This window comes from Emys orbicularis, chromosome 14 (genome assembly GCF_028017835.1).
Source record: "Emys orbicularis isolate rEmyOrb1 chromosome 14, rEmyOrb1.hap1, whole genome shotgun sequence".
In the NCBI taxonomy this organism is placed as follows: Eukaryota; Metazoa; Chordata; order Testudines; family Emydidae; genus Emys; species Emys orbicularis.
In genome coordinates, this window is record NC_088696.1 from 11,458,064 (window position 1) to 11,471,957 (window position 13,894).

The window sequence follows — 13,894 nt, forward strand, 5'->3', positions numbered from 1 at the left end:
AGTTGCAGGGGGGTCACAGGTTATTTTAGGGGGGGTTGCAGTATTGCCACTCTTACTTCTGTGCTGACTTCAGAGCTTGGTGGCTGGAGAGTGGTGGCTGTTGGCCAGGTGCCCAGATCTGAAGGTAGCGCCCCACCAGCAGCAAGGGTGGCAATACCATACCATGCCACCCTTTCTTCTGCGTTGCTGCCTTCAGAGCTGGGCAGCCGGATAGTGGCAGCTGCTGACTGAGGGCCCAGCTCTGCAAGCAGCAGTGCAGAAGTAAGGGTGGCAATAGCGTACCATACCATCCTTAGATCTGGCTGCTGCTGGCAGCAGCTCTGCCTTCAGAGCTGGGTTCCCAGCCTGCAGCCGCTGCTCTCTGGCTGCCCTCCTCTGAAGGCAGCGCTGCTGCCAGCAGCAGCACAGGGTTAAGTATAGCAGTACTGCAACCCCCCCACAACTCCTTTTTAGGTCAGGACCCCTACAATTACAACACCATGAAATTTCAGATTAAAATAGCTGAAATCATGAAATTTACGATTTTTAAAATCCTATGACCATGAAATTGACCAAAATGGACCATGAATTTGGTAGGGCCCTACCTATAAATATTGCAAAAACTGTGGGTGGTAAGTGTCTAGTTTTGTATGGTACCAACAGCGTTAACGTCTGTGTGTCCCCAATATGAAAGACAGAGTACATTCCCCACTGGATCTTAACTATTTGAGGGGGGAGGTAAAATTTAAGGCCTAATGTGCTTGGCAATGCTTTTAGCTGTGTTCAATTATTGGGAATTAATTTCAAAATGACACATTTGTTACTTAATAGAAGTCTTGATAAACAAGACAAAACAATCCTAGATGTAGAATGACTGACTCAATGGAAATCAATAACATCACTTATACAGAGACACCCTGAATCCCTGTGCATTTGAGTGCAGGGTTGGGGCCTCAGTTTGTAAAGAATACAATGCATGAAAATGTCAAATGGACAATTAAATAAAAGCAGTGAAGGATTAAGATGAGTTTTAATTTTTTGAATTTTTATCCTGAGATAAGATCCTGATTTGAGATGTATATGTGTATAAATCCTTGCACTACTAATCAAACATATTATTAAGGGTAGTAATTTTTACATTTGAACAACTACTTCTTAAAACTGCAGGCAGGGATTAGTGATCACATCTTTCCTTTTCTTACTCTTCATCTTTTATTTGGGGAGAAATTATTTGAAAAAATAATTTCCATTGCATATAATAGTTAGTTCCATCTGGATAAAATTCCAAGCATGGAAAGATGGAATATTTGAGCTCCATAAATTTTAAAAAGATATTCAATAGGGAACCCCACCCTCTAAAAATACAGATTAAGAGTTGCCTTAATTTTCAGGTTAACCACATTCCCATCTATTAAGATGGCTTTCTTTTGCTTTTATGGCTACATGCTTACCTCTGGGGTCAGTGCATTGTTATCTGAAGTCTGGCTGGAGAGCAGAATGTGTGTGAAACCATCTTCTTTCCGGACCACAATGTCCCTGAACCGACAGTTACTTTCATTTTGACGCACGCTGTACCTTAGTCTCTTATCAAAGACATAATCTTTCTCCCCATCCAGTTTCCTTTTCACATTGCTGTGCAGATTCAGGCCTCCATTGGCCAGAGAGGAACCTTTCAAATGCAAACAACCAAAATGGATACATGTGATCATGTCTATACCTCCAAAGAAAACAGTGTAGTGTATTATTAACTTGAATGTCACTTGATGTCTAGATCATCCTATTCCAAGGGTGGGCAAAAATGTGTCCAGCAACCAAATGTGGCCCACGAATTCTAGTGTGTCCCCTGACTGCTCATTTTTACTACAGCGGTTCAGCCTGCGTATCCCAGCATGAAATGCTCTATCGTGATCTGAGCAGAAGACCACTCTGATGTAGATCAATCATTGCATTTTGGGACTGGTAGTCTCAACAGATGTGCCTGTAGTGGAAAATGAGAGCAGCTGTACCCTGCTCTTTTATGTGAATTTGGGGTGACCCTCAAGTTCATGGGAAAATTCTAATTCAGTTTTCTTTGGCAAAGCTGGGCATGATTGACATAGTCCATATCCTCTCTTCCTAAGATACATATTGTTCCTTGTATACAGAGCTAAAGCCATTACCAACTCCATTTGGCAACTTTAATGTAGGAACAGGGTCCTCAATTGTACATCTCTACAGGGACTCAGAGCAAGATAGAGCAGTTCATATCAAACATTTACAGCTAAACTGACTCCACTATCACACTCCTCTTCCTTATAATTCCAGCGGTCACCATTAAAGGTAGTATTTTACCCATTGTTATCCCACTGTGGTATCTGAGATTATGCTCAAATTAGGATACAACTTGATACAAGGTGCTCCATTGGAGAGGCTGCAGGGAAAGGCAAACCTATTTGCACATGTGGAGTTTGTGTCCAAGAATAAAACAGTTTTGGGAGGAAACTAAAAGTCATCTCATGATAAAATGCTGGCTTCCTCGAGGTCCCCTGACCTGATTACCGAATGCTCCAGTAAAGGATCTACATTTTAAACAGGATGACAAATTTAATTTTTTTTTTTTTACTGTTAGGAGCAAGACCTTGTATTGCACATTATTGGGAAAATATTACTTCTCCTTCAATGGAATCGTGGAATAGTAAAATACATACTGTCCTCATATTAGAAAAGCTTTTACACCAAGTATATATGCAAGAGAAGTGCCAAAAAGAGGATAGCCATTTAAAAAATTTGGTCACCCTTTTTAGCATACTCGGAGAATGAGGGCTCTCCAACTAGGAAGCCAGAATCTTTAGCCAGGTTCTTTGAATATTAAGCTGATCCTTAATAAGTAATAATATATAATGAAGTATGTTAATGTCTTATTGTAACTTTACATTAATAAAAAGTCCCCTCCCCACAAAAGGGAGACTGGGACACAACTGTGGTATCTCATATACCACTGTGTAGTAACAGTAGGTAAATACTGACTTTTTAATCACCTGTACTTATAACATTAAACTGCAAAAAAAGTATTAATGCTGGTGCCATTTTGCAGAACACATATTGATAGGAAAACACTAAATCAATGACAAGAAATATATGCTTCCTCTTTAAAAACAAAACCACCACAACAAAACAGCATCTTACTGAGGAACATTCAGTTTATCCTGAGTTCTGCTTGCAGCAAATTGTAACTCCTGCTTTGTTCATATTTATAATTCCTATGGGATATTCAGGAAATATGTTGTCATTAGTAACAATACACAAGTAGGCCAAAGGCTGTGTTATGGAGTCATAAAAATATCCTAAACACATGCTTTCTGTAAGGCTCCTCCTTTTTGCAGTTATAGATATTTTAAATGTCATTACCATTAAAATGATGGGTGAATAAAATAATTAGATAAGTTCATGGCGGATAGGTCCATCAATGGTTATTAGTCAAGATGGTCAGAATGTCTCTAAACCTCTGACTGCTAGAAATTGAGACTGGATGATGGGGTAGATGACTTGATACATTTCCCTGTTCTGTTCACTCCCTTTGAAGCATCTGGCACTGGCCACTGTCGGAAGACTGTATACTGAGCTAGGTGGACCATTGGCCATACTGGGTCAGATCATTCTTATGTTCTTATATAGACTATGCAAAAGCAGAAGTTAAAGTTGTTCAATTTACTTGATATATTGGCCATTTAAAAAAAAAAAAAGAGAGAGATGGTCCCAAAATACTCCAAACATGCAGGAAGGAAAAAGAGGAGTACAGTCTGCATCCAAACCTGAATCTGTATTTAATTGTTTGTTCTTACCTCTAGAGCGGAGTAAACCAACCTCCTGGTTTTGTATTAAAAATCTAAGAGGGTTTTTTTGAGGAGGAGGGACGGAAATTAGGACATGGATTTAAATTTTGTAGCTTAGATCATCTTTGTCCAATTAAAAACGCATTGTTACTGATGACTGTAATGATGAATTTATAGTGAAAGATTCCCTAATAGGAGCCAGCCATCTTCCTTCGATAGTATTAATATTTACATTACTTGATGTCTGAGTAGCTAATTCAACGACATGACTAGCCGTCACTAAACCCTGGACTCTGCAAATGTTCACATCCTGTAAAATATCCATTTATACCCTGCAATTATTATATTTAGTACAAACTATATTAAATGTCTAATAGTATTCAGCTAATAGAGTCTGGCCTGATTTAATATATTGTTAATTCTATTTTTTCAGGGATTCAATAAAACTCTTTTTAGAGTTAAATTATAAACACTCTCTAGTAGAGCTCTAGCAGATATATTCAATTAAATAATGGTTTATTAATTGAAACATTAAATTTAAATTAGTTCCTTAGTTTAGAAAGAATATTTGAAGCCTTTAGGGGGTTTTTGTTTGTTTTTTGACAAGAATTATTTTCAAATGTAAAAATCCCAAACCAACACCACATTTTAAAATGCTTGAAATTTTAAAAATTGTACATTTTTGGCTTCTTCCTTGTTTATAGTGACTCATTACTAGAGCACAATGACTTGTCTGGTAGTCTATTCCTTTTTTTTCTGTTCATGAATTATTTGCAAACTGAGGTCTCAATCTTGCAAACACATATGTGCTTAACTTTAAACTCAGGAGGAGTTCCATGGAAGTCAGTGGGAGTATTCATGTGCTTAACGATAAGCACTGGTGACTGACTGACTTTTACAGATTTGTTCAGCATTCAGAATTATTCAGCAAATACTTTGTGAAAGCATTTCAGCCTGTCATTGTTTGCAACCAACTTCCTTTATCTAGGTCTTCATCTATTTTCTGTTCACTAAGTATATGTCATCTAGGATGCATGGTACTGTTTCTTGTGCCTGACTGGAGGACTGTAGCTTTTTTACAAACAGTAGATGGGAAATACAGTTCCCAGGTGTCCGGTTTTTTGACGGGAATGCCTGGTGAAAATGAGTGAGTGAGGGTGGGGAGAGTGAGCGAGAGAGGGAGGGGGGATGGAGTGAGCAGGGGTGGGGCCTCGGAGAATGGGCGGGGCAGGGGGCGGGGCAAGGGTGTTCGGTTTTGTGCGAGTAGAAAGTTGGCAACCCTAATGGGAAAGCAAAGAAATTTCAAGATGGCTACTTGAATAGGTAGCCTTGTTAGGAAAGAAGTCAGACATGACAATCATAGTTGTTCCTTCTGGCCTTTAAATCTGTGAACAACTTCTGGTATGAATCTTTAAGCAAACTTCTACTTAGGTATTCATCAATTTCATTTTTCACAAACATTCTTATAAATAAACAAAAGTTCTTGTATAAACTTGCATGTGAAATGAATAATTGGGGTTGTGAATAATTCATCTTTTTTTTGGGGGGGGGGGACCAAAGATTCCAATACCACTTTTGTGCACTATTTGCTCTGCTTCGTGCTCACTATGTTGTTTGGTCCATCTGCAAGCCTGCTGGAGAGGGAGATTTTGCAATAAAGTCTAAAGAACTTAGGAAATTAGATGCAAGAATGGACATGAGATGGAAGCAGCCTCGGGCTAACTGCATTGGTAATCTGCATACTATTAAGGAATAAGCAACAGCTGTTCTAAGTACAGATGGTAAGGGGAGGGTGGGGGCTTAATTCTTAAGGGAAATCCATCAAAACAAAAAGCCTCTCGTCAATCAGTTTATCATCATTATTTGTTGCATCTCATTTTGTTCAAATAGTGCGCCAAGTGGGGAAGTTAAAGATATGACAAAAGAAGCTGTTAACCTCACAGCAATTATTATAAGCAAAGTATGTGTCAGCTGACAGGATTTTAACCAACAGAAGGTCTACATGCAATCTACAATGGCACCTATGTTTTCTAATTTATGCTTTCCTCAAATGACACTGTAGATTGCATGTAGACCTTCTGTTGGTTAAAATCCTGTCTGCTGACACCCACTTTGCCTATAATTGTTTTAGGTTTCATGCAAAGATTTACACCAGGGGTCGGCAACGTTGGCACGCGGCTCGCCAGGGTAAGCACCAGTTTTATTTACCTGCTGACGCGGCAGGTTCGGCCGATCGCGGCCCCACTGGCCGCGGTTCGCCGTCCCGGGCCAATGGGGGCGGCGAGAAGCGGCGCGGGCGAGCGATGTGCTGGCCGCGGCTTCTCGCCGCCCCCATTGGCCCGGGACGGCGAACCGCGGCCAGTGGGGGCCGCGATCGGCCGAACCTGCCGCGTCAGCAGGTAAATAAAACTGGCCCGGCCCGCCAGGGTGCTTACCCTGGCGAGCCGCGTGCTAACGTTGCCGACCCCTGATTTACACCAATGCAACTAAAATAGGTCTGGTCGTTTTTTGCATGAAACCTAAAACTGATACAAATACCAATAACTATCCATGGATTATCTATGGGAGGAATATCTGATAGTCCCATGATAGTGCAATTCTGTATAAAAATTCTGAACAATGTTGCCTGTCTGTCAATATCAGTATTCCAGCATGGAACTCAGACGCTCATCTCTAGTTGTTGGAACCTAAACATAATTTAGTTATCTACTTTTGAGATGGGCCAAGAGAGTGAATATCAACCTCTGGAGCTATAATTAAATAATATGTCTTCCTACTGAACATTCAGCCTAAAACAAAATGGTGCCTAACTTTTATCACCTGGTTAGTACATGGTAGGGTAACAGTTAACACCTTAATATGTCAAGATGAAAAATGACTGTGGCATGGAGTAAAGCTAGCCATCCCCCAAACAATGAATAATGTATGTGAAATAAATTAGAGATGTCACAAAAAAACACAGGAAGCTTTAGCTACCTCTGAACTTGATTTCCCAGCCTAAACACAGAGATGAAAATTTTAGTTCAGCTTTTTGGTGCTCTCAGTTTATATGTGAAAGAGAGCATGAGACAATGTTTCCTTAATTTAGCTAGGTCTATAAATTAAATACCGGGTTATAAATAATCTGCAGTAAAACTTGTGAAGGTGTGTAGAAAGAGCCATGTAAAGATTGGGAAGAAGAGTTGGTAAAAGTCACCAAGGGAACAAAATTTATATTGGTGTCTAGAGATCCCAGCTGACTTCAGGGCCACATCATGCTAGGTGCTGTACAAAACTCATCCCGATAGACGTACTGTCTAAAAAGATGAAACAAAGGGTGGGAAAGGCAGGGCAGAAGTAAGGGTAGCAGTATTGCAACCCCCAAGCCCCTACAATAACCTTGTGAACTCCCCACAACTCCTTTGGGTCAGGACCCCTACAATTACAACACTGAAATTTCAGATTTAAATAGCTGAAATCATGACATTTACGATTTTTAAAATCCTATGACCGTGAAATTGACCAAAATGGGCCTTGAATTTGGTAGGGCCCTAATGATGAGTCTCTCACACTTGAACCAAGTTTGTTACTCACTTGTTGCAAGGATGTTCCAGAAGAGCAAATGAAAATAAGAATGTCCCAGAGACAGTTCTGTTGCATTAAACTCTCAGGTGTGTTTTTTGGTAATAGTTTTAGAGCCATGTAATCAATTACACACCTGCAGGGTTCCTTAAATCAACACATTTCTATCCAGACTGACCTGAGAAAGTGAGACAAGGTGGGTGAGGTAATATCTCTTATTGGACCAGAGTGTCACAGCTAAGGTGGAACAGATTGTTTAGCATAAGCAGTTAATACACAAATGAATGGCAAATAAATGGCAAATGAAATTTAATGTAGATAAATGTAAAGTAATGCACACTGGAAAAAATAACCCCAACTATACATACAATATGATGGGGGCTAATTTAGCTACAACTAATCAGGAAAGAGATCTTGGAGTCTTCGTGGATAGTTCTCTGAAGACGTCTACGCAGTGTGCAGCGACAGTCAAAAAAGCAAACAGGATGTTGGGAATCATTCAAAAAGGGATAGAGAATAAGACAGAGAATATCTTATTGCCCTTATATAAATCCATGGTACGCCCACATCTTGAATAGTGCATACGGATGTGGTTTCCTCATCTCAAAAAAGATATACTGGCATTAGAAAAAGTTCAGAGAAGGGCAACTAAAATGATTAGGGGTTTGGAACGGGTCCCATATGAGGAGAAATTAAAGAGGCTAGGACTTTTCGGCTTGGAAAAGAGGAGACTAAGGAGGGATATGATAGAGGTATATAAAATCCTGAGTGGTGTGGAGAAAGTGAATAAGGAAAAGTTATTTACTTGTTCCCATAATATAAGAACTAGGGGCCACCAAATGAAATTAATGGGCAGCAGGTTTAAAACAAATAAAAGGAAGTTCTTCTTCACACAGCGCACAGTCAACCTGTGGAACTCCTTGCCTGAGGAGGTTATGAAGGTTAGGACTATAAGAGGGTTTAAAAGAGAACTAGATAAATTCATGGAGGTTAAGTCCATTAATGGCTATTAGCCAGGATAGATAAGGAATGGTGTCCCTAGCCTCTGTTTGTCAGAGGGTGGAGATGGATGGCAGGAGAGAGATCACTTGATCATTACCTGTTAGGTTCACTCCCTCTGGGACACCTGGCATTGGTCACTGTCGGTAGACAGGATACTGGGCTGGACGGACCTTTGGTCTGACCCAGTATGGCCATTCTTATGTTCTTATGTTATGTTCTTATTTCAAAGGGCCATTCAAGGTGAAGTGGCGTGTTAACACCCCTCCAGTAATAGGTGGGTGAAGGAAAGAGGAAAAAGGCAGCGGGGGCAAGGGGTTTGGGATTATTATTGGATTTATGGTTTATTACTGCAATGTGTCTATTCAGTCCATTGGAAAGTGTTGTTGTGCATGTTTCCTTTGAGGATGAGGACTGATAGGTCAGATCACTTTGTAAAAAGTGCTCACCCACAGGTGATGTGTTTTTGTTGTTATAATTTTTCCTGTGTGAGTTCATTCGAGAGCATACTGATTTGTCTGGTTTCACCCACATAACCCCCCACCCCCAGCTGCCTCCCTCACCTTCCTTCCTCCCCCCCTCCCCGCCCCCATGATGGCCACTTTACCTTGAATGGTTCCTTAAAATGTGTTAACTACTTATGCTAAACAATCTGTTCCACCTTGTGTTTAGCTCTGTGACACTTTGAGTATGTTTCCCAGACCTGAAAAAGAGCCCTGTAAGCTCCAAAGCTTGTCTTTCTCACCAACAGAAGTTGGTCCAATAAAAGATATTACCTCACCCACCTTGTCTCTCTAATATCCTGGGATCAACTTGGCTACAACAACACTTAGAAAGTGAGTATTTTTGGTTGCATTTTACTGTTTCCTATAATTAACAGAACAAGGGGAATAAAAGGAAGCAGGAAACTGGGTTGATAGAGAATATTTAAATTAAGGACACCATGACACTATGAAGGTTTTCATAATGGAAAGATACAGAGGTTAGTGATACATAACAAGCAGGAATTCTTCAGCAGACGGTGTGCAGAACTAGAGTAGGGCAGGAAGAAGACTATTTAAAGGGAAAAATTCGATGCTGTCAAAGAATTTGACACAACAATCACTCTCAATTGCAGTATCATGAAAGAAGCAGATAGCAATGGGATAACAGAAGACAACAAACAACAGAGGGTCCTGTGGTACCTTTAGACAACAAATGTCATCAGAATACTGCTTCAAGCTATAGAAAGTTTTTTCAACAGATGTTCCAGAGTTTACCTAGTGTTTGTTTTCCTCATGGCCTGGCCTATTATAGTCATTCGCAATGCAAGAGTCCAGACCTCCAAGGCTAACAGCACGCATCTCCTTAGCAACATCAAAACAATAGGTGTTCCTAGTTTATGGCAAGATGCAAAGGAAACAAGAGAGCAGTGTACATTAACCTACAGCACACCCTTACACTTACTGACAGGGAAGAGCTGAGAGGATGTGGCTATTTCACGGGAATTACAATGCTGTGTGTTGAAATGGACTAGCTAGTGTGTATGGCAAGTCCAGCCCCCTAGTGGACAGAACCAGTGCGGCTCAGGGCATTTTGATTTATGTTGTCCTCTAATGTCCACCAGGCAAAAACCTTTTACCCTAATGGAGGCAGATATAAGTATTCATATAGTCATTTGTTACATGGTTCTGTTCTGCCATTCTAGGTAACAGAACTAATAAAATACAGTAATCTTGTGATTAAGGAAAATTAAGAGTAAGTGGAGGAATGCAGAATGGAGATTTCTTTTTATGTTGGTAAATGTATTAAAAGGTGGGGTTGAACGTTAGAATTTTAAAGATACAGATATTAATGTACATTGTGAGGTTCTTGAAGCTTTTATCACCAGCTGTTGATTCCCTTAAAAGATAATAGGAGAAGATGGTAAGCACTACTTGATCTGGGCTTTCAAGGTTGGGGCTGGATTCTTCCCTTCGGCAGAGAAGTCTATGGAAGAGGCAGTATTTTTCCAGGCAATTATCTCCTCAGGAGGGAGAGTGCAGATTGTGGGCAAAAGGTGTAGTCTCCCAATCCAGCAGATCCTGGGAAGAAAGCAAGTCCATGGGATGCAGAGGCAAAAGCTGTGTCTGTGGCTATCCCGGCTGCCCTGCTGAGTCTGACATGGCTGCACAGTGGTCCAAACCTCCAGTAATGTGCATGCAGGTATGTGCGTGCATGCGCGTGCACACACATCTACAAGTACACCGTGGGTCTGTTGGTGAAAATTGTATCCGTGGGGTGTGCAGGTGATAGCCCATCCAAGTATATGTGTATACAAAGCGGGGCATGCATTAGTGGAGGCCACTTTAGGGAGCCACTAAACCTCAGTCCCCGAACATATATTATTTTACAGCACCATTAGTATGTGTGGTATTTTATAGACAAAATACAGGTTCTTTAATTATAGGGTTACTCAGCTTATGACATAAATTTAATTATCAGGTTAATTCAATTATTCATTATTGCTATAGTATGAAAGGCACTTTTGGTTCAGGGTGATGGGATATGGGGCCTTTCACTTCTAGGCTATGGCTTGGACTATAGCCAAGATTGGGGATGACTGAAGACTTAGTTGCTGTCCTATGTAAAAGGAGTTGGTGATGTCAGTCCAGTACTAAGTGGACATATGCCCTCATCACAGCTGGCATCTGTATTAATGCTAATAAGCCTTCCTGTAAGTGTGCAAACTGAGGAGAGAACATATTCGTCTCGGCCGGAAATGAATAGCAGTGCAGATTTCTTTGATTTACCTGTGGTTTCTGTCACACTCTCTAATTTCTTCCTGACAGGGAATGGAAGAAATTTCAAAAGCCTATAGCAAAAAACTTTAAAAGCATTACTTTTAGTCTGTCTTGCCTGCTTCTCCTTGCCCCTGTTTTCTATCCCTTCCCCTCTTATTTTGGTTGCATAGTTTGTCCCCTTTTTCTCTTCTCCATTGTGCATGTTGGCCACTGCAAAGTGAGACTGGATGGAATCGTCAACTCAGGAGTGCTGCTAGACATAGAACTTTTGGAGGATATGCATCTAAACTCAAGATGTAGAGATCAAAATTCAGCTTCACTTTGCTTCTGGCTGCAGGAAGAACAGAATGGAGTGAAGGGAGCAAGACGAGTGTAAAGCACAAGAATAGAAGTGAAGGAGTGGGGGAGATACAATGTAAAAATCATTATAAAGAAATGTTCTCAGATAGTTTGGGCCATCTGCTGTTATGCCATAAGGCATATCCATAAGTGTCTGCACACCTGGGAGCTCAGGGCAAGGAAGGGTTTTTTTTTCCAGACAGACCTGTCAAGGGTATTATTCAAGGAATGGGAGATACCGGTTTTTTCCCCCCGTAGGGACAAATGAAAGTTTATTTGCCCCTCGAGTTCTTGTTTTATTTTCCCCTTTTAACAAAATGATCTTAAAATATAAAAGGAAGGTATGTGTAAAAACCACTGCATTGTGAATAAATATATTGTGTACTGGAAAATGAATTAAGAGCAACAGGCATTAAAAACTTTCATTCATTAAAACCTATAACTACAAAAAAGAAAAATAACTTAAATGTTATACACATGTAAGCAGAGTCAGGATGAGCTCTATCCTGACATCTGGTGGTGAATTATGGCGAGTGTGGAAAAGAACTCCAGGGGCTGATCTTGTTTGCATAGGCACACCCACCTGCCTGGCATGAGACAACAGCAACTGATAGTGGTTACTTTGGATGGGGTGGGATCCCCAGTTTCTCTGTTATTGGGGCAGGAGGAATAAAGTGTTGTTACCCTGATTATGTGAATCAAGGACAATGAAACTGTTTTATGACAGAGGATCTCACCATCACCTAAGTAGCACTCGCTAGACAAGGGACATGGGTTCCACAACCCAGTGAATTGAGAGAGGATGGGGACAGGTATTTGTTCAGGCCCTTTTGAGGGCCTGAAACACCAATTGCACCACCACCACCACCACCACCTCCTCCTCTCTCCACTGTTGAATGTCAGAGCTAACTTTGATTCTATTAGGAGTCTAATTACAGGCTGCTGAGCTGAATTCACTTTGGGCCAATGGTGCACTAGCACTGGGGCTCCCCTACTATGAGCTGAAATCACAAAAGAGCTAAAGTTACTAAGAGCTGAGATCACTGAGTGCTGTGTTAACTAGTGGGGGAGCCTGAAGCTATATTGCTAAGTGGCTGGTGGAGCAGTTTGCGGAGACGGCTGGAGGAGCAGCGCGGAGCCTTGCAGGGACGGTTGGAGTGGCCCAAGGAACGGCAAGTGGAGCTGTTTGCGGGGACGGCTGGAGCGGCTCACAGGTCGGTGAGCAGAGCAGTTTGTGGGACGGCAGGAAGTGGACTGGCTCGTGGTGAAGGCTGCGGCGGAACCCCATGGAGAGAGGGCCGGTTGGCCTTGGATCACGTAAGGTGCCCCTTAATATCCTGCGTGCCCCCCCTTTTACTCTGGGGCTGCACTGACCAGGGACAGAGACTTTGGGGTTTGTTGGACTTTGGGTGGTTGCTGGACCCAAGAGACTTTGGGGGTGTTGGACTTTGGGGACTCTGGGTGATTTCTGGGTTGCTGGATTCAAGAACCAAAGGGAAAGGACACGGCCCAATTTGCTGGGGTGGGTCTTTTGCTCATGGTTTGTGTTAGGAATCCTGTTTGTGGTGTTTTTTCCAATTTAATGCTGATGTCGTTTACCTCATGTTATTAAACATTTTCTGCTACACTCAGACTCCGTGCTTGCGAGAGGGGAAGTATTACCTCTTAAAGGCGCCCAGGGGGTGGTATGTAATTGTCCCAGGTCACTGGGTGGGGGCTCGAGCCGGTTTTGCATTGTGTTATTGAAACAGAACCCCTAGATACAGAACCCGGCCCTCGTTGCTGCCAACTTAGATGGGCAGAAGGGTTACACACACAACACAGCTGAAGCTCAATTTTCAAACAGACTTTCACCCAAACCCAGCAAAGCACAGAAGCCCAGACTCTCAGCTTTAAGCACGAGAGTTGCCTCACTGAAGCCTTTGGGATTACTCATATGCTTAAAGATGAGCTTTCTCTGGACAGGACATTTGGATGCTCAGATTGGAACACAGGTGCCTTATTTTCAGCCTCAGGCCTTCACTGGCTAACATGAACATTGGTGCATTAATGACTGTGTGCGCACTTGAAAGGGTTCAAGTTAATGGGCATTTCGGTGCATCTCACTTGCAAGGCTTTAATTTCACAAAATGCAGGTGTGAACTTCTTATGCAATACCCAAATAACAGCAATGGTTGTGTAGTATGGCAACTGCTGGGGTAACTATAATAATCAAGGTTATGGGATTAGCAAAGAAATATACTGCGTACTCATGTCACTGAAACAATACCAAAACGGTAATTAAGGAATTAAAAACACCTTGATGGCCATGTTGGGGCAACCTAGTATGGCTCCTGTCAAAGAATACTGCACCTCTCTAACCTACTAGAGTTCTTTGAACGTGTGTCCACAATGTAGTGGATAGTGGAAAACTGGGTGATATGATATGATTTATGTGGAATT

The 13,894-nt window shown here is 41.6% G+C and overlaps 1 protein-coding gene across 1 annotated transcript in view; it reads right to left on the reverse strand.

Moving 5' to 3' along the window:
* The window catches only part of CDYL2 (chromodomain Y like 2), a 79,221-nt gene that overhangs the window by 18,476 nt on the left and 46,851 nt on the right, over positions 1 to 13,894 (reverse strand). The window contains exon 3 of the mRNA XM_065416692.1: positions 1,431 to 1,648. Within this exon, the coding sequence (XP_065272764.1) occupies positions 1,431 to 1,648 (218 nt within the window). The remainder of the gene's footprint in view (positions 1 to 1,430; positions 1,649 to 13,894) is intronic.